General features: G+C 42.4%; 1 protein-coding gene across 1 annotated transcript; it reads right to left on the reverse strand.

Annotated features, from left to right (window-relative positions):
- Positions 1 to 10,383: 10,383 nt before the first annotated feature.
- LOC124553985 (phosphatidylinositol 3-kinase 2-like) lies at positions 10,384 to 25,356 on the reverse strand. The gene is made up of 4 exons (XM_047128010.1): positions 25,012 to 25,356; positions 23,980 to 24,968; positions 23,253 to 23,938; positions 10,384 to 10,607 (listed from the first exon to the last, which is right to left on the reverse strand). Exons 1-4 carry the CDS (start codon positions 25,354 to 25,356, stop codon positions 10,384 to 10,386), a joined length of 2,244 nt encoding a protein of 747 aa, XP_046983966.1.
- Between the last annotated feature and the right edge of the window lie 222 nt (positions 25,357 to 25,578).

Consider the following 25,578-nt stretch of genomic DNA (forward strand, 5'->3'; position numbering starts at 1 on the left):
GAACTAATGTAGAATTCAAGGAAAGGTATCCCAATACCAAAGCAGGTTTATCATCTTTTTTCAATCTTCTGCCAAAATGGGTTGTGCCTGTAAGTGCAAGGGACACACACAATGTCTGTGTATGTGAGACCCATCAAAATGTTAAGCTGATGTTTGCTGCTATAAAGGATTCTGGTTTGGATTTCAAGGGTGCAATGAAGCTGCTAGTGTGTGACATCAGTTCCTACCAGTGCATGATACACAGGTGAGAAAAGTGTCCTGGTAAGGCAAATCTTGCAGAACACATGAATAACAAACTGTATGGTGAACTCCTTATGAATGATGATGAACATGTTTCTTATAAACAATGGACACGCATGGATCACACAAGCCTTGAAACAAAGAAAAGTACATTGGAAGAATCTGTTGAAATGTGTTGTCAAAAAATGGACAAACTGACCACACACAGCTTCACAGCAACAGCACAATCGGCTTATCTCCAGTTTTGTAAGGATAATTTGAAACAAGATGAAATTATAGGAATACTAGACTTTTCTGAAAATTATGCATTTATAGTTCAAGATGCCATCCAAGGATATCATTGGGACGACAGTCAAGCAACTCTCCAGCCATTTGCGATTTACTGTAGAGGTGAATCAGGTGATGTGTCTGTCGTGAACCTGTGTGTTTTTAGTGACTGTTTAATTCATGATGCCATTGCAGTTCACGCCCACATTCGCACTATCATGGCATATGCGAAAAACAAGCTACCTCACATACATTTTGTGAAATACTTCAGTGATGGGGCAGCAAGTCAGTACAAAAACTGTAAAAATCTCAAGTTTATGCATACATTACCATGATTTTCAGATTCATGTAGAATGGAATTTTTTGCAACAAGTCATGGTATAAATATGTGATGGTATTGGTGCTACCATTAAGCACATGGCATCACGAGCTAGTCTTCAGCACCCTACAGAAGTTCACATTCTAACACCTCTTCACTTATTTACCTGGGTACAGAAAAATATCTCTGGCATACAATCATTCTGTTACAAAAGATGAGGTGAAATCAGTCAAAGACTTGCTAAAAAGCAGAATAGAACACGTTAAAACTGTTGCAGCCACAAGGAGCCATCATCACTTCTCTCTAGTGGACTCTGACAATGTGCAGACGAGCAGACTGTCCGGTTATAACTACAGGCTCATGCACAACATGTGTCTTCACAGTGTGTCTGATTCAAGATTCAGAAGCAAAAACAGGATGCTATGTTATTGCTGTTTATGATGACAAATGGTACTTAGGATGTGTTGCAGAGCACTGTGAAGCAGAAGGTGATGTATTTGTGAACTTCATGGCACCAGCATGACCAGCAAGATCATTTCATTGGCTATGTTTGGCAGACAGGTGTTGGATTCCTTTTGAACATATTCTTATGACAGTTCCAGCCCTACCACAGTGTCAGGAAGACAGTACAATTTGCCACTCAGTGTAGAGAGTACAGTAGCTAAAGTGAGGGAGAATTTCTGTTTGAAGCACAATCAACTGGTTTTTAGCAGTTAAGGTGCAGTAAACATTAATGATAGGTTGTGTTAATCTGTCTGTATGTTGTTACTTAGTGATTAAACAGTTGTGGGACAGGATAAGAAGAGGCAGAACAGTTTACAATATGTCTTTACAAAATTGTGTTGTGGAACAATGGCTACATCACCAAATACATCTGTCAACTTCCATTGTACACAAATGTCCTGCAATAAGAAGTTGAAATTTTGCCACATATTATATTATGGCCTATTTATGCAGTGTGTGAAATTTGGCTTGGATACCACTTGTCCCTTTTGTGCTACCACACTTCTAAAATCCATGTTTTTCAGATAATTTTTCAAATTTTTGTCTTTTCATGTGCATGTAACTCAGTTTTTGTGACTGATATGGGCATGATGAGTTCCGTGTGTGTTTAGGCCATATTAAGCTTACCATTAAAAAAGATTTATACCCTTTTTGAGTGAATTATATTTGGCATAGAGGGCACCTACAATATGTACCTTTTAATGTATTACATTTTTTAATCACATTTTGGAATTTTTCATTTTCCTTCAGAAATACGTTGTTGGTGTTTTGATTCATAGTGTGTTCTCCAAATGGATGTTACTGGGTTGTAAAAATTTCACTGGACTGTGTGGAACAGTTCCAAAGTTGTTAAGACCTGAAGTTGGGTCTGAAGATAGATTGCCAGATGCGGGTTGCAATATCTGGGTTATGCCACCTTCTTTCACAAGTCATAATTCTGGAACTAATTGGCACTGGAAACTAATACTTTGTACACGAGTGTTCCACACACGGTAGAATTACTGTACTGAATTTCAGTCAAATCTGAGACTATGAGCTGGAGCCCCTGGTTGAACTGTCATGGACTGACCCTAAGGCAGTTTATCATGGAATGGAGTGAGAATTATAATTTAGTCATTAATGAAGTAAAATAAATTATTTGAAAATAATTTTGAAGTGACATTGGCATGGTCACTAATCTGTGAACTATGTTTTGTAGTACTATTAACATTAAGTGTTGACTCTGAATATGTGAACAAAGTGTAGATAGAACTGTCAGCAGTAAACTTAAATTTTAGACAAATATCACATGGAAGCATAAATTGTTACACAGCCTGTAGGTGCAGAATGAATTTGTATGTCGGCAGCAAAGTTTTGATGAAGCCAAGGGGTTACACATTAAATATTGACAGGTTTGTTCATAACCACTTTCTGTGTTTACTGCATATTGCTACACATATTGATAGTGAAACTGCCAGAATGTTACAGTTACTGTTGTAAGTAATCTTACATACACACACCACTTAAAATCTGTTACAGTTTAACTGTTTTTAGGGTATTCAGCTGTCAGCAGGCAGCCGGCCGCAGGGCCAAGCGGTTCTAGGCACATCAGTCCGGAACTGCACGACTGCTACGGTCGCAGGTTTGAATCCTGCCTCGGACATAGATGTGTGTGATATCCTTAGGTCAGTTAGGATTAAGTAGTTCCAAGTTCTAGGGGACTGATGACCTCAAATGTTAAATCCCATAGTGCTCAGAGCCATTTGAACCATTTGTCAGCAGGCAAACAAATTCACTAGGCGCCACTGGCATTTTTAATCTGCAAACCAGATTTGAGGGTTCTGACACAGTCACACAAACTACTTGTGTACTGTCTGCACTGAAAAAGTCTGCTTCAACATCCATCTTGGGTGCAACTGCAGAAGTACTGCGATAGCAGTAATGCAGCATTAGCATTTGAATATATGTGAGAGCTTCATTATAGTTTATACAAACTTTGTGAACAGCTTGCAATTCAATTGATGAGCAGTATCAGAACAGTAATCCTATACCATCATTGTGAGGAAATGATAGGAATGTAAATATACTAAATACTAGTAAATACAGTAAGAGTGCGTAGACCCAACGTGGTTCAGGCTTTGGATTTGACCCTTGACGTAATGATGGTTTGGCATATAGAATAAGTATGCAGAACACATTGTGTTGAATGAAAAGGAGTTTGAACAGTCATTCACCTTGGACCTGAACCTGAGAACTATTCAAAGGTTACAAGGTTAACATGTTAGCCCCCTTGAAATATTGGTTGCGGTGAGAGACTGCTACATAGTGCAGCTCAAGGCCTAGCCTAGGTTGAAAGGTGGCAGTGTAGCTGTGAGCTGAGAAAGCCAAGAAATGTGGAAGCCAAATAAGGGATGTGGTAACAAATTGACCAGTAGCACAGCTTAATGTTTACCGAAAAATCCAAATGATGCCCAGAATGGAACTTTCATCCACAAGAAGTCTTCTCTTACATTGTGTGCTGTGTTAGTTGATGGACTGAAATTCCATATAACCTTAAGAGATGCATGTAGATGTTATATCAATTGAAAGACACCTTCTTTGCCAAATTAATTAAAACTAAGTTTTATTTGTTGACATTTTGGGCACGAGAACTTGCTGGAAAGTAATGGCTTAAAATTCTACTTGAAAATTATTGAAGCATTTTAATGAAAACACTTTATTAACGTTTTACATCTTCAATCTTCATGTTTATATATTTATTTCAAACATTGTCACCCTGGCACTGAACACCTTTCTCCCAATGAGACACCAGGTTGTTGGTGTTTTCACTGTAGAATGTTTGACTTTGTTGGCAGACCCACAGCCTCACCTCTGCTCACACTAATTCATCACTATTGCAGTTAATTCCTTGAAGGTGTTCTTTAGGTTTTACAAACAGTTGAAAATTCATTTGCTCAAACTGGGTCAGTGTGGAAGATCATCAATAATAATGAATCAAAGGTGTCACTCTTGTAGGTGCAAAAAAAGTTGTGTATGGTCTGGCATTGTCATGCTGAAAGAGACGGTGCTCCACATGTGGATGAACTATTTGAATTTGTGCTCTGTTTCCTGAGAGTTTTCTCACATGCTGACGTGGTTAAATAACACACACCCATGTTACATACTGTAATTCAGAACTCTCCAGCAGGAGGATGCTGCATATTGTCAGCAAAGTGGGAACACTGCCAGAGTAATATGCATGACAAGTAATACTTCAACTGATATTCTTAATGGGATAAAAATTTTGGAGGCATTATTTTCTGGTACACCCTTGTAATAAATTAATGCATTGAATGTTGCAGTATGGTTCCCTTGGCATTGACCAACATCCATTTGGAAGTCATGATACTAAATCCATATACACATCAGCCAAAACATTATAACCAACAATCTGCTATCAGTATAAACTCATCCAGGCAATAGCTTCTTGCCTTGTCTGCTGGTCAGACACACGTACAGTGCATGGATTAGCAGTGAGCATGCTGTCCGTGTATAGAATGGGGAATGCACACAATCTGTTGAGTTTCGCCGAGAGCAGATTTTGATGGTCTGAAGGCTTGGCATGAGCATTTTGGAAGCTGCACAGCTTGTTGGGTGGTCGAGGAGTGCTGTGGCTGTTGTCTTCAACACTTGGCAATACAAAGCTAAAACCATGTCCAGACATTATGGGGGTGGCCAAGCACCCGTCATGACAGATGGTAGACATCATAAGCTGGGCAGAATGGTAAAATAAGACAGGCAGCAAACATCATATATTAGTGCTGGGCAGATAACAAGTGTGTCTGAATGCACAATGCTCCAAACACTCCTAATGATTAGTCTGTGTAGCTGGTGACCCACGAGTGTGCCAGTGTTAACGCCAGGACATTGTCAACTACAACTGAAATAGGCATGTAACTATTGGCACTGGATTTTGGCGCAATGGCAGAGCACTGCATGGTCTGATGAATCTTGATACCTTCATCATGCCTTTGGGAGGGTGCATTTCCATCACCCACAAGGGGAACAGCTCCTTGACTCCTGTACTGGTGGGGCCTCCATTATACTCCGGGAAACATCCATGTGGCTACCCATGGGTCTAATGGAGCTTGTGCGAGGCACTATCTCATAGGAGTATTGAAAACTGGTGGTAAACCACATCCACCCCTTGGGTTGTTGTGATCCTCAGTTCTCAGACTGGTTTGATGCAGCTCTCCATGCTACTCTATCCTGTGCTAGCTTCTTCAACTCTGACCATCCTCCAGAATCTGTTCAATGTCTTCATGCGTTGGTCTCCATTTACTATTTTTACCCTCCATGCTTCCCTCCAATACTAAACTGATGTTCTCTTGATGCCTCCGAACATGTACTGCCAAGTGATCCCTTCTTCTTGTCAAGTTCTGCCACAAATTTCTCTTCTCCTCTACTCTATTCTATTCAGTACCTCATGAGATACATGATCTAACCTCTAATCTTCAGCATTCTTCTATGGCATCACATTTCGAAAGCTTATGATCTCTTCTCATATAAACTATTTATCGTCCATGTTTCACTTCCATACTCCGTACAAATACTTTCAGAAAATACTTTCTGACATTTTAAATTTATAGTTTATGTTAACAAATTTCTCTTCTTAAACACTTCCCTTGCCATTGCCAGTCCACATTTTAAATCTGCACTACTTTGACCATGATCAGTTATTTTGCTCCCCAAATAGCAAAACTCATCTACTACCTTAAGGGTCTCATTTCCTAATCTAATTCTGTCAGCATCACCTGATTTGACTACATTCCATTATCTTTGTTTGGCTTTCGGTGATGGTTATCTTACCCCCCCCCCCCCCCTCCCGCGTTTTGAAGGCACTGTCCATTCTGTCCAACTGCACTTCCAGCTCCTTTGCTGTCTCTGACAGAATTACAATGTCATCAGCAAACCTCAAAGTTTTTATTTCTTCTCCCTGGATTTTAATTCCTACTCATAGTTTTTCTTTTGTTTCCTTTATTGATTGCACAATATACAGATTGAGCAACACCAGGGATAGGCTAAAACCCTGTCTCACTACCTTCCAAATCACTGCTTCCCTTTCATGCTCCTTGACTTTTATAACTGCCATCTGGTTTCTGCACAAATTGTGAATAGCCTTTCACTCCTGTATTTGACAACTGCCACACTTAGAATTTGAAAGAGAGTATTCCAGTCAACATTGTTAAAAGCATTCTGTAATTCTACAAATACTAGAAATGTAGGTTTGCCTTTCCTTAATCCATCTTCTACAAAAAATTGTAGGGTCAGTATTGCCTCATGTGTTCCAACATTTCTACGGAATCCAAACTAATTTTTCCCAAGGTCGGCTTGTACCAGTTTTCCAATCGTCTGCAAAGAATTCATGTTGGTATTTAGCAGCTGTGACTTATTAAACTGATAGTTTGGTAATTTTCACGCCTGTCAAGACTTGCTTTCTTTGGGATCACAGTTATAATATTCTTCTTGAAGTCTGAGGGTAATTTGCCTGTCTCATACATCTTGCCCGCCAGATGGTCGAGTTTTGTCAAGGCTGGCTCTCCCAAGGCTATCAGTAGTTCCAATGGATGTTGTCTCCTCGCAGGGCCTTGTTTCAACTAAGGTCTTTGAGTGCTCTGTCAAACTCTTCGTGCATTATCATATCTCCCATTTCATCCTCATTTACACCATCTTCCATTTCCATAATATTGCCTGCAAGTACATCGTCCTTGTATATACCCTCTATATACTTTCACTTTTTAGCCTTCCCTTCTTTGCTTGGAACCAGTTTTCCATCTGGGCACTTGATATTCTTACATGTGGTTCTCTTTTCTCCAAATATCTCTTCAGTTTTCCTGTAGGCAGTATCTATCTTGCCCCTAGTCATATGTGCCTCTACATCCTTAAATTTGTCCTGTAGCCATCCCTGCTTAGCCATTCAGCACTTCCTATCGATCTTGTTTGATATGTTTGTATTCCTTTTTGCCTGCTTCATTTACTGCGTTTTATATTTTTTCCTTTCAGCTATTAAATTCAATCTCTCTTCTGTTACCCAAGGATTTCTACTAGCCCTCATCTTTTTACCAACTTGATACTCTACTGCCTTCACTATTTCATCTCTCAAAGCTACCCTTTTGTCTTCTACTTCCCATGTTCTTCCCAGTGTTAACCTAATGCTCTCTGAAACACTCTGCAGCCTATGATTCTTTCAGTTTATCCAGAGCCCATCTCTTAAAATTCCTAGCTTTTTGCAGTTCCTTCAGTTTCAATATACAGTTCACAACCAATAAATTGTGGTCAGAGTCCACATCTGGCCCTGGAAGTGTCTTACAGTTTAAAACCTGGTTCCTAAATCTCTGTCTTACCATTATATAATCTATCTGAATCCTTCTAGTTTCTCCAGGCCTCTTCCACATGTACAACCTTCTGTCATGATTTTTAAACCAAGTGTTACCTACACTGTGAGATAAAAAGTATCTGTACACCTGGCTGAAAATGACTCAAAATTCATAGCACCCTCCATCAGTGATGCTGGAATTCGATAGGGTGTTGGCCCACCCGTAGCTTTGATGACAGCTTCCACTCTCGCAGTCATACGTTCAGTCAGGTGCTGGAAGGTTTCTTGGGGAATGGCAGCACATTTTTCACAGAGGGCTGCACTGAGGGGAAGCATCAAGCTGGCATTCCAAAACACCCCAAAGGTGTTTTATAGGCTTCAGTTCAGGACTCTGTGCAGGGAAGTCCATTTCAGGGATGTTACTGTCATGTAACCACTCCACCTGTATCATTGAACAGGTCGTGTTGAAAGGTGCAATCACCATCTCCGAATTGCTCTTCCACAATGGGAAACAAGAAGATGCTGTGATAGTGCCACACAAAACTACAAGCGGTGCAAAAACATGACCACAACATAATTTTACTGTTGGCACTACACATACTGGCAGATAACATTCACCAGGCGTTCACTATGCCCACATCCTGCCGTCAGACTGCCACATTGTGTAACATGATTTGTCACTCCACACAGTGTTTACCACTGTTCAATTATCCAATGTTTATGCTCCTTACACTAAGCAAGGTGTCATTTGGCATTTACTGGTGTGATGTGTGGCTTGTGAGCAGCTGCTCAACCATGGAATGAAAGTTTTCTCACCTCTCACCTAACTGTTATAGTACTTGGAGTGAATCCTGATGCGGTTTGGAATTCCTGTTCAATGGTCTGGATAGATGCCCATTACACATTACGACCCTCTTCAACTGTCGGCAGTATCTGCTAGTTAAGAGACGAGATAAGGCTGTATGCTTTTGTGCTATATGTGTCCCTTCATGTTCCCACTTCACTATCATATTGGAAACAGTGTACCTAGGGGTGTTCAGGAGTGTGGAAATATTTGTACAGACGTATGACACAAGTGACCACATTCGAAGTCCATGACTTCCACAGTGTGTCCCATTATGCTCTCTCACGATGTGTAATGACCACTGACATCGCTGATATGGAGTACCCAGCAGTAGATGGCAGCACAGTGCACCCAGTATGAAAAACATGTTTTTGGGGGTGTTTGGATACTTTTGAACACATAGTGTATGATGATCTGCTCTGTGCAAAATTCTATCAGATGGCTTTCTTTCATTCCTTTCCCACATTCTATATTCATCTACCACTTTTCCTTCTCTTGCTTTTCCTAATATGGAATTCCACTCCCCTATGACTATTAAATTTTCGTTTCCCTTCACTATCTGAACAATTTCTTGTATCTCATCATACATTTCTTCAATCTCTTTATAATCTGCGGAGCTGGTTGCCATATAAACTTGTATTACTGTGGTAGACATGGGCTTCATGTCTATCTTGGCTACAATAATGCATTCATTATGCTGTTTGTAGTATTTCATCTCCATTCCTATTTTTTATTCATTATTAAACCTACTCCTCCATTACCCCTATTTGATTTGGTATTTATAATCCTGTATAATTCTGTCTTGTTCTTTTTGCCATCGAGCTTCACTAATTCCCACTATATCTAGTTTTAAACTATCCATATCCATTTTTAAATTTTCTAACCTCTCAACCCGATTAAGGGATCTGACACTCCATGCTCTGTAGAACGCCAGTTTTCTTTCTCCTGATAATGTCGTCATCCTGAGTTACACCACCCAGAGATCTGAATGGGGGATTATTTTATTTCCAGAATATTTTACCCAAGGGGACGCCATCATCACTTAACCACACAGTAATGCTGCATCCCCTTGGGAAAAATTACAGTTGTAGTTTCCCCTTAACATCATCTGTTTGCAGTACCAGCACAGCAAGGCTGTTTCGGTTAATGTTACAGGGCCAGATCAGTCATTCATCCCAACGGTTGCCCCTGCAACTACTGAAAATTCTGCTGCCCCTCTTCAGGAACCACACGTTTGTCTGGCCTCTCAACAGATACCCCTCCATTGTGGTTGAATCTATGGTACGGCTATCTGTATCGCCGAGGCACACAATCCTCCCTACCAGTGGCAAGGTCAGTGGTTTGTGTTAGGTCCACCTTTCATGACGATTGTGTTTCCCACTGGCAGTGGCAATTTTCATCAAAATAATGCACCATTTCACAATGCCATGAGTGTGGTAGAATGGTTTGAGGAACACAGTGGTGAGCTCCAATTGATGTGATGGCCACCCAACTCAGCAGCTCTGAACCTTGTCAAACACATCTGGGGTGTGATTTAACATAACATCAGAGATCATCCCCCCTTCCAGGATTTATGGGAATGAGATGACCTGAGTGTACAGATATGGTGCCAACTTCCTCCAGTGATCTACCAAGGAATCATTGCTTCCATGCCACAATGTCTCCCTGCTGTTATCAGTACCAGAGGTGGACATACCAGCTTTTAGATGGGTGATAATTATGTTGGGGCTGATTAGAGAATGGCAGTAACCATTATTGAAAGAAGATTGTTTTACTGTAGTGATAGTGATGGTGATAATGATAATGGCATATAAAGTTCGGCCAAACACCACATGCTGCCTACTAGTCCTGTATGGCTCATCCTCCAGTCCAGCTTCAAGACACTGACTGCCCGTGAGATCCATAGCCATTCCTTGCTACCCATTGTGGCTCCACAATACCCAAAGGTGCCATGAGCTCTGAGCTGTGAGAAGTGACATCTGCCAGGCACATGAGGCTGGAATTCAAAGAGGGAGCCCACCATGGCTCAACCTCCCCCACCAAACCAAAATCCCCCTTCCCCACTATTAAGGACCCCTTTACATCTGAATCTCCTTCACCTGGGTAATGTGCATGCATGACACTTTACTTGTGTGTAAATTCAAAATCAGGTGATTTGTGGGCCTACCACCCTGACAATCTCACAGGGTCCCAAGAACTGAGGAGCCAGTTTGCTAGCGAACCCTAACTCCCCTAGCTCCCCTTTTTGAGCAATATTAGGGTTTTGGACTAACGCTCTGTCCCCAGCCTTTGCACTGCACCATTTAGCCCCTGATACTAGCAGATGGCTAGCCTGTGATGGGCAGTTTTGGTATTATGCCTAGCCTGGCTCCAATTGTGCTGTGTTACTGCTAGGGTGACTTGTTCTAGAAGCAAATCATTGATTGACCACAGGTTGACAAGAGAATTTACTGTATGTGCTACCACAAGGGATACTGGAGCAGCCTCCAGGGTTTTGGGTTGTGCAGTGTTAAAGACAAACTTGAGCCATGGTACTGACATGTCAGACTTCATCTGAGCCTTGTGAAAGATGAGCACAACCTTCAACTTGCAGTTCACCTGGTCAGCAAAGCAGAACCTCATGAATAGCTGGGAAACAAAAGCTAACAAGCATCATGGGTGGCCTATAAACAGAAAGAATTCATAATAATTGCTGGATAGCTACCAGGATGGTCACTCCTGTGCTTGGAATGAGTAAAGAAAAACGAGAAAAGTCATCCATGATAACTAATAGGTGCCCAATACCCACACACACAGTGGAAGCAGACCTATATAACCAAAAAGAAATTTATGCATCAGGCATTTCTCATGGGGAAACTCTAAAAGACCCTTGAGGGAACTTTGGTAGGGCTCAGCTCCCTTACAGCACTCCCACTCCCCCACCAACCTGTGGACATCCTTATACAGGGAGGACCAGGTGATGTGTTGTATGATTTTGACAACAGTTTTATAAATGCACAAATGACTGCCTAGGAGGGTGTTACGGAAATAACGAGCCATAACCTAAGACCTCGATTGTCAGTCTCTAAACAGAATTCGCAGTGTTCAAAATAAAATCTGAATTTCACAAGGGCAAACAGAGTTGCCAAGGCTTCCCATTCATACGTAGAATGTTTCATCTCTGCAGGTGAACGTTTCCAAGGTGCATAGGCTATAGTGCATCAACCTGCCACACACTCCCTCCCATTCTGCTCCTGCAGGAGGACAGCTGCCACTTTCTACTCCAGACGAATTAGAGGTGTCAGTCTGCAAGAACAGGAGCTCAAAATTGGGTGTGGCTAATACTAGTGGGTTACTTTCATCCCATTTGAAATTTTTTAAGGCACCCCACTAATTTAGTAAAATTGGGCACAACTTGCGAAAAAAATTTGCCATGCCTAAGAACCAGGCCACACCTTCCTTATTTCTAGGAGCTGGTAATTTTCGCAAATCACTAGTATGCTCCTGGTCAATTCTAATGCAATTGGTGGAACTAAGATGTCCCAAGAATGAAACCTGTGTGCCAGTGTGATTTTAGAGAGTTTCACAGTAAGTCCTGCCTCCCTCTGGTAAACCAGGACTGCCACATAATGTTGCAGATGTTCAGACAGACCAGCACTGTAAACAACCTAAACAACCATGTCATCTAGGTAATTCTAGACACACTTGAACTTGAAATCACCCAAAATACAATCTAGAAGGCAAAACAGAATGGCAGCTCCCACTGACAAACCGAACCCTGTTAAAATCTTAGAAGTTCCAGTCTGTACAGAAGGCAGTAATATTGTTGGAATCCTCTGTTAACATTATGTGATAATATGCCTGATTGAGATCCAGGACAGTAAAATACTGAGCCCAACTGAAGCAAGTAAAAGAATTATGTAGATTGGCAAGTTTCACAGATTCCAAAACTACCTTCTCATTAACTGCATGATAACCCACAACTGGATGAAACAACCCACTGCTGCCCATAGATACTGAGTTATGGGAGATGCAAAGGCTGAGGTTCAGGGCCTGATTACCCTATCGAACAATGTATTAGTAATCAAAGCATGGATACATTTCATCTTTGATGGAGAAAGCCTGTAAAGGTCCTGCCTCTCTGGAATGTCATTTGTTAGATGAATCTTGTACTGGATGTTACTGATGACATCCAATTTGTTAGTTAAGATCTGCGGTAAACAATCAAGAACTTCTAGTACCTGCTTCACTTCTACTGGACCAAGGTGACTGAGCTCAAATGGCGAACATTGCAGTAACACACTATGAATTCCTGTGGCAACCTGACAGGAGAAAAACATGAATTTTTCAGCTGAGTTAAGTTTAAAATAAACAGCCCTGCCCTGGCTATATAACACCAACCACTACCATTTACAAAAACACACCCCAAAATTAAATTCACTGAAAGATTTTTAATTAGTATTCATTTCACAGGCCAAGAAAATTTTCCAGTACTCAGCTACGCAAATCAGAAGCAACGTCTGCCCAGTGAGAGCTCGACGTTGCGAGGATGGATGCAAACAAGGCTATTCACAGGTATGGCAGAACTTCAACTATCACAGATAATCTAAACGAGAAACTCAACTACCAGAGTTGAGGAGGGTGCACACTGGTTCCTAGTTAAGTTGTTTCCAAAGGCAAGGCAGGAGTTTCCCTACCTTGGACTTGACACGGAGACAGCACTTGTACAGTAGAACACTACTGTGCCTCTTACGTTCCTTATGACATCAGCTGTTTGACTCTCTTTCCAAGGAACCGAACATTACCATACAGAATTCCCTTCTTTGTTACACCGGAAGCACATCCTACGCTTGTTCCTTATGGGTTGTTCACTTTTAAATTTCCTGGAACCTTGATCCCCATCTTGATAATGACACTTAAACCCCCATCACCAGTGGTCTGTGAAACTGAGGCTTAAATAGTGTACACAAAAGCCTCTAATTCAGTAAAAGATGTGCATTTATTAGCAAAGGTAATCCATGAATGGTGTTGTGGCTGCATTTTCTCTAATATATTACTGAGTATTTATATCTCTGTCACTTGGAATTCCAAGGCTAGAATGACCATACACATTCATATATGTACCTAGGAAAAGGTTCATGAGGAAACAGCACTCACCAAAAATGTTCATACTTGAGCAGCCTCTTAATACAAAGTGACACTTTCAGCACACAATTGATTTTCACAACTCCCTTGATGTTGCACTTTCATGTAAAATTCGACTTAAAGCACTGCTTAACACAGTGGGTACAATGCCTGAACAACAACAATGTTGGTGATAGGAAGACCATTGGCATGAAACATAAATTTGACCATAAGCCACAAGATGGATTTCACCTTTCTTAAACTCTCAATTGAAAGTTCCATTATAGCTTGAAGCAGTAATAGTATTTGGTGAGGTAATTTCCCAGATGGATTACCATGTGGTCCTTAAAGGTGTCTGTAGCATTGCTGATACTTCCAGCAGTTGTCTGTTGGTGGGAGAACCTTGTTCACAATCTATTGATCCTAATTTGTCTAAATAAGGCAGATGACACCACTTGGCAAGTCTATCACCTGCCCCTGTAACTGCAGAGGTTATGTAACATGCTCAGAATAGCGATTACATTGTGGAATACCCCACAAGCGATTATCCCAATGGATAAAAATTGTGCCTGAATTGTATGTATTTGCTTATGGTGGGGCTGACTACATTCTAAACACTCTACATTCTGAGACAAGGTTGTCATGGGTGGAGCTCAGTCAGCTAGTGCAACATATACCTTCCCAGTGCAGTTTGTACTAATCACCAAGGCATTGTCCACACCAGCATGCAGTTGAGCCACAAGTTTGGCAACACTGCCCTTACGTAGAAGCTGACACACTTTTAATTCATTGATTAACTGTTGCTTCTTCAATAAGGACAAACTGTGACAGTCACGGGACCCCATGTTCAACATTGGATACCTGCAAGCACACACCTTATGGTGAATGACAGTGTGAGGATACCTCCCCCCTTTACTTCGAGGAAAATAACACTCTGAACTTTTTAAAATTTAAGACATTACACACCTTAGTTTAGTGACAATTTAAATAAGGCAATATTGTGTCTGACACCAGTCATTAGCTTTTATATTCAAAATCTCCACCTTTACAAACTGCAACTCAGAAAATGCTTCAATAAATGAACAAATAATTATTTGGAAACAGGTGGCTCTGTAAGACAACACAGTAGCAGAACTCATCTCAAAGGTTAAAACTGAATAGCGATACTGGAACACAGAGCAATTTACAGCTGCATCGAGACCACTATAAAAAGCAAATTCTTAAAATACACCTCCAAGAGCATCTAGATCATTTAATAAAGTAAATAGGTGCACTGATTTCTAGAGCTGCTTTCAGGCATACAGAGCAAGTATCTTTAAATCTTGCTCCCAATGAGCAGTTAAGTAATTAATAGAGAATTAGTGTGCACAGATTGATATAACCGGCTTCAGACACAGTGAAAATTCTATTAAGATGTACTGTAGAAGAAGCATAAATGATTTAGTAAGTGAATGTGCATGCATAGCAGCTTAGAAATGCTATTTAAAAAGGAAAACCTGTAATAAGTATTCAGAATGAACTTGTAGCAATAAATGAATAAAAGGTGAGGAAAGATCACCCCATGTCAACTTCAGAAAACCAAACAGTTGAACAGTAACACTAGATGGTTTTACACACTTTTGCTTGTTCCAGCCTGTGAACCTCGAATGTGCCAGTTAGTTACCAACAGGCCATATTTGCACGAGTCTGGATGAAATCTGAATACGATATGTTGGTTCACATAGAGCTGATCAGCATGTGCTGATGCTAACAGGCCTCGACACTATGTATAAGACGAGCACTCACCCAACAAATCCCCAAACATCAAAATGTACAAAATTTTAGTACAAATTTCAAACAGTAATTTACATAACTTCAGTGAAGGCAGCCCAGGGGTAGCTGGCAGTGGTGCATTCCATGAAGCTGATGTACAGAGGCAATGTTAACACCTACAGTATGATGAGCATTCAGAGTACAGGTCCAAGACAACCAAAGTGTGCCACAGCAGTTGAAAATTGGAACGGACTAAGGGAGCATCTAAATTCCACTGTTATTCTTAATACAACCACATGACCACAGTACATGTACAGATCAATGGACTCTTCAGATGATTCTCATCAAAAACTTGGTCTAAGGCTAAACATGGTCACACTTAAAACTGTGTTCAGGATTACGAAATGATCGAATCCACTGCTAAATGTGGGAAATTGAATAGCAATAACAAGCTTGTTTGGTTGCTAGGCATAACCCTAACCCCTTCCAAGGCAACGCCACAAGGTATTAAGTCGTGCAACACAACTCAAATCGCACAGTTTTTCAGATGAGAAAGCTCCTTGCATAATTTGACTTCCATAGAGAAGAACCAACAGCAAATACAGATAGTGAAGACCCCTTCAATGTCCTGTCTTCTGGTAACACCTGTGCCTGCAACTATTAACTCGGTAGAACCTTTAAAGGGCTACCAGTAACTCCATTCTGTCAATTTTGGCTGAATGGCAAATACTTTCTACATACCCTGCGCAGCTCTGCTATGCCCGATGATGCCACAAGTTCCAAGCAAAAGAAGTGAAATACACCAGGTGTCGGCAGGATTTTAGAGAGGAGGCCTTCCATAGCTCACATAATAATAATAATAATAATAATAATAATAATAATAAGCAAATTTCTGGTTAAAGAAGTTCACCTCAACACATTCACATCTAACTAAATTATTTAACAGTTACATTGCAGACCCATACACATTCCCTGATACACTTACACACGGAATAACATATCTGAAACCTAAAGATCAAGCAGACACAGCGAACCCAGCTAAATATCGCCCCATAACATGCCTACCAACAATATACAAAATATTAACTTCAGTCATTAAACAGAAATTAATGACACAAACAACACAGAACAAAATTATAAATGAAGAACAAAAAGGCTGTTGCAAAGGAGCACGAGGATGTAAAGAGCAACTGATAATAGATGCAGAGGTGACATATCAAGCTAAAACTAAACAAAGGTCGCTACACTACGCATACATTGATTACCAAAAAGCTTTTGATAGTGTACCCCACTCATGGTTACTACAAATATTGGAAATATACAAAGTAGATCCTAAATTGATACAGTTCCTAAACATAGTAATGAAAAATTGGAAAACCACACTTAATATCCAAACAAATTCAAATAATATCACATCACAGCCAATACAGATTAAGCGTGGAATATACCAAGGAGACTCATTAAGTCCTTTCTGGTTCTGCCTTGCTCTGAACCCACTATCCAACATGCTAAATAATACAAATTATGGATATAATATTACTGGAACATACCCACACAAAATCACACATTTGCTATACATGGATGATCTAAAACTACTGGCAGCAACAAATCAACAACTCAACCAATTACTAAAGATAACAGAAGGATTCAGCAATGATATAAGTATGGCTTTTGGAACAGACAAATGTAAGAAAAATAGCATAGTCAAGGGAAAACATACTAAACAAGAAGATTACATATTGGGTAACCACAGCGACTGCATAGAAGCGATGGAAAAAATGGATGCCTATAAATATCTAGGATACAGGCAAAAAATAGGAATAGATAATACAAATATCAAAGAAGAACTAAAAGAAAAATATAGACAAAGACTAACAAAAATACTGAAAACAGAATTGACAGCAAGAAACAAGACAAAAGCTATAAATACCTATGCCATACCAATATTGACCTACTCATTTGGAGTAGTGAAATGGAGTAACACAGACCTAGAAGCACTCAATACACTTACACGATCACAATGCCACAAATATAGAATACATCACATACATTCAGCAACAGAAAGATTCACATTAAGCAGAAAGGAAGGAGGAAGGGGATTTATCGACATAAAAAACCTGCATTATGGACAGGTAGACAATTTAAGAAAATTCTTTCTAGAACGAGCAGAAACTAGCAAAATACACAAGGCAATCACTCATATAAATACATCGGCTACACCACTGCAATTTCATAACCACTTCTACAACCCTTTAGATCACATACCATCAACAGACATGAAGAAAGTAAATTGGAAAAAGAAAACACTACATGGCAAGCACTCGTATCATCTAACACAGCCACACATCGATCAAGACGCATCCAACACATGGCTAAGAAAAGGCAATATATACAGTGAGACAGAAGGATTCATGATTGCAATACAGGATCAAACAATAAACACCAGGTATTACAGCAAGCGTATTATTAAAGATCCCAATACCACAACAGATAAATGCAGACTTTGTAAACAACAAATAGAAACAGTAGATCACATCACAAGCGGATGTACAATACTAGCAAATACAGAATACCCCGGAAGACATGACAATGTTGCAAAAATAATGCATCAAAAGCTTGCCTTACAACATAAACTTTTAAAACAACACGTTCCTACATACAAGTATACACCACAAAATGTACTGGAGAATGATGAATACAAATTATACTGGAACAGAACCATTATAACAGATAAAACAACGCCACATAACAAACCTGACATCATACTCACCAATAAAAAGAAGAAATTAACACAACTAATCGAAATATCTATACCCAATACAACAAATATACAAAAGAAAACAGGTGAAAAAATTGAAAAGTACATCCAACTGGCTGAGGAAGTCAAAGACATGTGGCATCAGGATAAAGTTGACATCATACCAATTATACTATCAACTACAGGAGTCATACCACACAATATCCACCAGTACATCAATGCAATACAGCTACATCCAAACATATATATACAGCTACAGAAATCCGTAATTATTGATACATGTTCAATTACCCGAAAGTTCCTAAATCCAATATAACACATACCGTACAGTTAAAAGGAAGTGACGCTTGATCAAGGTCCGTGTCACTCCATTTTTAACCGGACTTAATGTCTGAGAAAGTGAAGGAAATAATAATAATAATAATAATAATAATAATAATAATAATAATATAAAATCATTATCATTATTTGTACTAGTATATTAGCATTATTGTAGGCAGGTAATTAATACAAAGATCAATTAATAATGTGCTGTATTCTTTGTCTCCTCTGCCCAGCATCTCTCTTAAAGCATTCTTTTTGCTTCATTATTTCCTTGCTACACTCTTTCTGTAAGTTCAGTGGTCTACTTTGTTTCTGTCAGTAAGGTGATTTTTAATCAACAACTGTTGTCTGGCTACTAATTACGTAACATTCTCAACAGATGCCTATACTAATTTAATAATTTTTTTTCCTATGCTATGACTGTTTCATTTGTTCTCATTTCAGAACTTACTTCAACATTATGGGTTTTTCTGTCTTGATATGCTGGTTGTGCTCCATAAATAGCGTTTCCAGGACCTTTTCTCCTTTTGAGATCATAGTACAGGTCCATGGAATAGGACTGTTGTAGCCTGTAGCCTACGCTCAATTTTTGTGCTGTTAGAAATGTGCTTGTCTCACCAAAAGGAATTCATGAAGTTGTAGTAGTAGTAGTAGTAGGTAGTGTGCCAAGGTAGGATGTGTGTGTTTTTTAGTAACTTTTACATAAATAAGTGATCAGTGTAACAAAAGGTTTTGATGTAACTGTCATAGACATTTTATGATTCTGATCTACATCTACGTGATTACTCTGCTATTCACAATAAAGTACCTGGCAGAGGGCTCCATGAACCAGCTTCAAGCTGTCTCTCTCTCGCGAATGGAACGCGGGAAAAATGAGCACTTAAATTTTTCCGTGTGAGCCCCGATTTCTCTTATTTGATCATGATAATTATTTCTCCCTTTGCATGTGGGTGCCAACAGAATGTTTTCACAATTGGAGGAGAAGACTGGTGATTGAAATTTCATGAGAAGCTCTCGTTGCAATGAAAAACACCTTTGTTTTAATGATTGCCACTCCAATTCACATATCATGTCTGTGACACTATCTCCCTTATTTCACGATAATACAAAACGAGCTGCCCTTCTTTGTACTTTTTCGATGTCATCCATCAGTCTCACCTGATGCGGATCCCACATGCACAGAGGTACTCCAGAATAGGGCGGACAAGCGTAGTGTAACCAGTCTCTTTGGTAGACCTGTTGCACCTTCTAAGTGTTCTTCCAATGAATTGCAGTCTTTAGTTTGCTCTACCCACAATATTATCTATGTGATCGTTCCAGTTTAGGTTATTTTTAATTGTAATCTGTAAGTATTTGCTTGAGTTTACAGCCCTCAGTTTTGTGTGACTTATCATGTAACAGAAATTTAGCTGATTTCTATTAGTACTCATGTCAATAACTTCGCACTTTTCTTTATTCAGGGTCAATTGCCACTTTTCTCGCCATACAGATATATCTTATCTAAATCATTTTGCAAGTAGTTTTTATCATCTGATGACTTTACAAGACAGTAAATGACAGCATCATCAGCAAAGAATCTAAGACAGCTACTCAGATTGTCTCCAATGTCGCTAATATAGACCAGGAACAATAGGGGGCCATGTAACACTTTCTTGAGGAATGCCGGATATTGCTTCTGTTTTACTCGATGACTTTCTGTCTATTACTATGAACTGTGACCTTTCTGACAGGAAATAACGAATCAAGTTGCACAGGCAATAATCCATAGGCATGCAGTTTGATTAGAAGATGCTTGTGAGGAGCGGTGTCGAAAGTCTTCTGGAAATCTAAAAATATGGAATCAATTTGACGTCCCCTGTCGATAGCACTTATTACTTCATGAGTATAAAGAGCTAGTTGTGTTTCACAAGAACGATATTTCCCGAATCCATGCTTACTGTATGTCGATACATCATTTTCTTCGAGGTGCTTCATAATGTTCGAATACATTATATGTTCTAAAACCCTACTGCAAATCAATGTTAGTGATATAGGCCTGTGATTCAGCTTATTACTCCTACTTCCCTTTTTGAGTATTGGTGCGACTTGAGCAACTTTCCAGTCTTCAGGTACGAATCTTTCTGTGAGCATGTGGTTGTATATAATTGCTAAATATGGAGCTATTTCATCAGATTACCCTGAGAGGAACCTGACTGATATACAATATGGACCGGAGGCCTTGCCTTTATTAAGTGATTTAAGCTGCTTTGTTACACCAAGGGTATCTATTTCTATGTTTCTCATCTTGGCAGTTGTTCTTGATTGGAATTCAGGAATATTTACTTCGTCTTCTTTGGTGAAGAAGTTTCAGAAAACAATGTTTAATAACTCTACTTCAGTGGCACTGTCATCAGTGACTTCACCATTGTTATCGCGCAGTGAAGGTATTGATTGCGCCTTGCCACTGGTGTGCTTTAGGTATTACCAGAATATCATTGCAGACATTATTAAAAGCATCTCGCATTGAAGTATGCGCCATATTTCGAACTTCTGTAAAACTTTGCCAATCTTGGTGATTTTGTGTTCTTTTAAATTTGGCATGCTTTTTTCGTTGCTTCTGCAACAACATTCTGATCCATTTTGTGTACCATGGGGGTCAGTACAATCACTTATTAATTTATGTGGTATATATATCTCAATTGCTGTTGATACTATCTCTTTGAAAACATTCCACAACTTTTCTGCACTTACATGATCAGATCGGAAGGCGTGAAGACTGTGTCTCTTAAAAAGGCGTTAAGAGCATTTTCATCAGCTTTTTAAAATAGATATACTATGCGTTTCTTTTTGATGGTTGTAGGTGTTACAGTATTCAGCCTAGCAGCAACTGCCTTGTGGTCGTTAATCCCTGTATTCGTCACAACGCTCACTATTTGTCCAGGATTATTTGTTGCTAAAAGGTCAAGTATGCTTTCACAACCATTCACGCTTTGAGTGGGCTCATGAACTAATTGTTCAAAGTAATTTTCTGAGAAAGCATTCAGTACAATTTCGGATGATGTTTTATGCCTGCCGCTGGCTTTAAACGTATAATTTTTCCAGCATATTGAGGGTAGATTGAAGTCACCACCGACTATAATTGTATGAGCGGGGTACTTATTTGAAATGAGACTCAAGTTTTCTTTGAACTGTTCAGCAACTATGTTTTCTCAGTCGGGGGGGGGGGGGGGTCGGTGAAACGATCCAATTAATAGTTTAGTCCGATTGTCAGGTATAACCTCTACCCATACTATTTCACATGAACTATCTACTTCAATTTCGCTACAAGGCAAACTACCTCTGACAGTAATAAATACTCCACCACCACCTGTATTTAATCTATCCTTTCTGAACACTGTTAGATCGTTTGAAAAATTTTTGGCTGAACTTATTTCCGGCTTTTGCTAGCTCTCTGTACCTACAACTATTTGAGATTCAGTGTTTCTGTTAGGGTTTGGAGCTCTGGCTCTTTCCCAACACAGCTATGACAATTTGCAACTACAATACCAATCGTTTCTACAACTACCTTACTGTGTTTTACCTGCCCACTTTCTGACGGATGCCCCTTCTGTGGTTCCCTGGGACCCTCTAACCTGAAAAACCGCCCAGTCCCTTCCACACAGCCCCCGCAACCCTTGAAGCTGCCTCCTGTGTGTAGTGGGCTCCTGACCTTTTAAGCGGAACCCGGAAACCCACCACCCAATGGCGCAAGTCGAGGAATCTGCAGCCTACATGGTCACAGAACCACCTGAGCCTCTGATTCAGACCCTAAACTCGGCTCTGCACCAAAGGACCACAGTCAGTTCTATCGACAATGCTGCAGATGGTGAGCTCCGCCTTAATCTTGGAAGCAAGACTGGCAGTCTTTGCCATTTCTGTTAGCCGGGGAGGTCACAGCAGTGGAGCGTTCAGAGGACACATAAGACGTGCTCAACGTCCCTCACATCCCCGCGTCCAATCCCCCACAGTGATGCCCTTTGGCAGCAGCCTCAAGCTGTGTGATGGAAGCCAATGCAGCCTGAAGCTGTGAGTGAAGGGTTGCCATCTCAGCTCGCATCTGTACACAATGAGAGTTCCTACACTCCTCCTGTTTGAAGCTCATAAAAATATGTAAAAAGCGAACGGTGTACTCGCCTTAGTAGTAGCAGGAACTAGCGATGCGCTCTCTGACGATCTGACACTCATAAAAGTAGTAAGAGTGATGTGGAACTTGACAGTTCAGTTCCTGCTCCCCCACACAGTTGGTGTGCACTGTATTGTCATTTGATATGAACAACATTGATTTTATGAACAACATTGATTTCCGGTAGTAGCTGTAATAGAATTTGATTACACTGCCAGTATATTGTCACATAAGCAGCTGAGTAGCATAGTTGACATAGTGGTTATATTAGACTGTTCCATGGAGGGTCCTGAGTTCAAAACTCACCTGAACTGTAAAATTGTAATTTCTGTGTTTGGTTCGAGTACAATCTAGAAGTATCCACAAATGGCAAGAATAGTTGTACTGGAATGTACTGTATGTGTTCTGGCCAGAGGCAGTTCGCTCCACGCTCCTGTATGTGCAAGTGCTGAATAAACCTTCGATAAGAGAAGTTATGGTTCATGATTCATCTACCTACACCTGTCTCTATGTGACAATATTCTGGTGGAGGTGCTGGGTATGGGAACTTGTGATACCACACATTATCAACACAGTGGCTCGCATCAGGCCACGACAGAGCCGCCACTTACATGGTGAGAAACCCGAGTTTGAGCAATATTCAACAGATCACAATCGGTTGGAGACTGAAGAAGAAGACGACGACGTAGTCGCCGACGACGACGACGTAGTCGCCGACGACGACGACGTAGTCGCCGACGACGACGACGACGACGACGTAGTCGCCGCCGCCGACGACGACGACGTAGTCGCCGCCGCCGACGACGACGACGACGTAGTCGCCGACGACGACGACGACGACGACGACGACGTAGTCGCCGACGACGACGACGACGACGACGTAGTCGCCGACGACGACGACGACGACGACGACGACGTAGTCGCCGACGACGACGACGACGACGACGTAGTCGCCGACGACGACGACGACGACGACGTAGTCGCCGACGACGACGACGACGACGACGTAGTCGCCGACGACGACGACGACGACGACGTAGTCGCCGACGACGACGACGACGACGACGTAGTCGCCGACGACGACGACGACGACGACGTAGTCGCCGACGACGACGACGACGACGACGACGTAGTCGCCGACGACGACGACGACGACGACGACGTAGTCGCCGACGACGACGACGACGACAACGACGTAGTCGCCGACGACGACGACGACGACGACGACGACGACGACGTAGTCGCCGACGACGACGACGACGACGACGACGACGACGTAGTCGCCGACGACGACGACGACGACGACGACGACGACGTAGTCGCCGACGACGACGACGACGACGACGACGTAGTCGCCGACGACGACGACGACGACGACGACGTAGTCGCCGACGACGACGACGACGACGACGACGTAGTCGCCGCCGACGACGACGACGACGACGACGTAGTCGCCGACGACGACGACGACGACGACGTAGTCGCCGACGACGACGACGACGACGACGACGTAGTCGCCGACGACGACGACGACGACGACGACGACGTAGTCGCCGACGACGACGACGACGACGTAGTCGCCGACGACGACGACGACGACGACGTAGTCGCCGACGACGACGACGACGACGACGACGTAGTCGCCGACGACGACGACGACGACGACGACGTAGTCGCCGACGACGACGACGACGTAGTCGCCGACGACGACGACGACGACGACGACGTAGTCGCCGACGACGACGACGACGACGACGTAGTCGCCGACGACGACGACGACGACGACGTAGTCGCCGACGACGACGACGACGACGACGACGACGACGTAGTCGCCGACGACGACGACGACGTAGTCGCCGCCGCCGCCGACGACGACGACGACGACGACGTAGTCGCCGCCGACGACGACGACGACGACGACGACGTAGTCGCCGCCGCCGACGACGACGACGACGACGACGTAGTCGCCGCCGCCGACGACGACGACGACGACGACGACGACGTAGTCGCCGACGACGACGACGACGACGACGTAGTCGCCGACGACGACGACGACGACGACGTAGTCGCCGACGACGACGACGACGACGACGTAGTCGCCGACGACGACGACGACGACGACGTAGTCGCCGACGACGACGTGGACGACGACGACGACGACGACGTGGACGACGACGACGACGACGACGTAGTCGCCGACGACGACGACGACGACGACGTGGACGACGACGACGACGACGACGACGACGACGACGTGGACGACGACGACGACGACGTGGACGACGACGACGACGTGGACGACGACGACGACGACGTGGACGACGACGACGACGACGTGGACGACGACGACGACGTGGACGACGACGACGACGTGGACGACGACGACGACGTGGACGACGACGACGACGTGGACGACGACGACGACGTGGACGACGACGACGACGTGGACGACGACGACGACGTGGACGACGACGACGACGTGGACGACGACGACGACGTGGACGACGTGGACGACGACGTGGACGACGTGGACGACGACGTGGACGACGTGGACGACGACGTGGACGACGTGGACGACGACGTGGACGACGTGGACGACGACGTGGACGACGTGGACGACGTGGACGACGACGTGGACGACGACGTGGACGACGACGCGGACGACGACGCGGACGACGACGCGGACGACGACGCGGACGACGACGCGGACGACGACGCGGACGACGACGACGACGTGGACGACGTGGACGACGACGACCAACATTACCATGACAGCAACTGTGTGCCACCACATGAGACATCCTACCGGGTACTCTGGTGGCGATGACCAAGATCGTAACAAGTGGCTGAAGGTATATGAGCATATAACCAAATATAACAAATGGGATGACACTGTGTGTTTGGTTAACGTATTTTTCTACTTGGAGGGCTCTACCAAGCAATGGTATGAGAACAAGTAGAAGTTCACAAGCTGGGAAGTATTCCAGGTGGA

This window comes from Schistocerca americana, chromosome 11 (genome assembly GCF_021461395.2).
Source record: "Schistocerca americana isolate TAMUIC-IGC-003095 chromosome 11, iqSchAmer2.1, whole genome shotgun sequence".
Classification (NCBI taxonomy): Eukaryota; Metazoa; Arthropoda; class Insecta; order Orthoptera; family Acrididae; genus Schistocerca; species Schistocerca americana.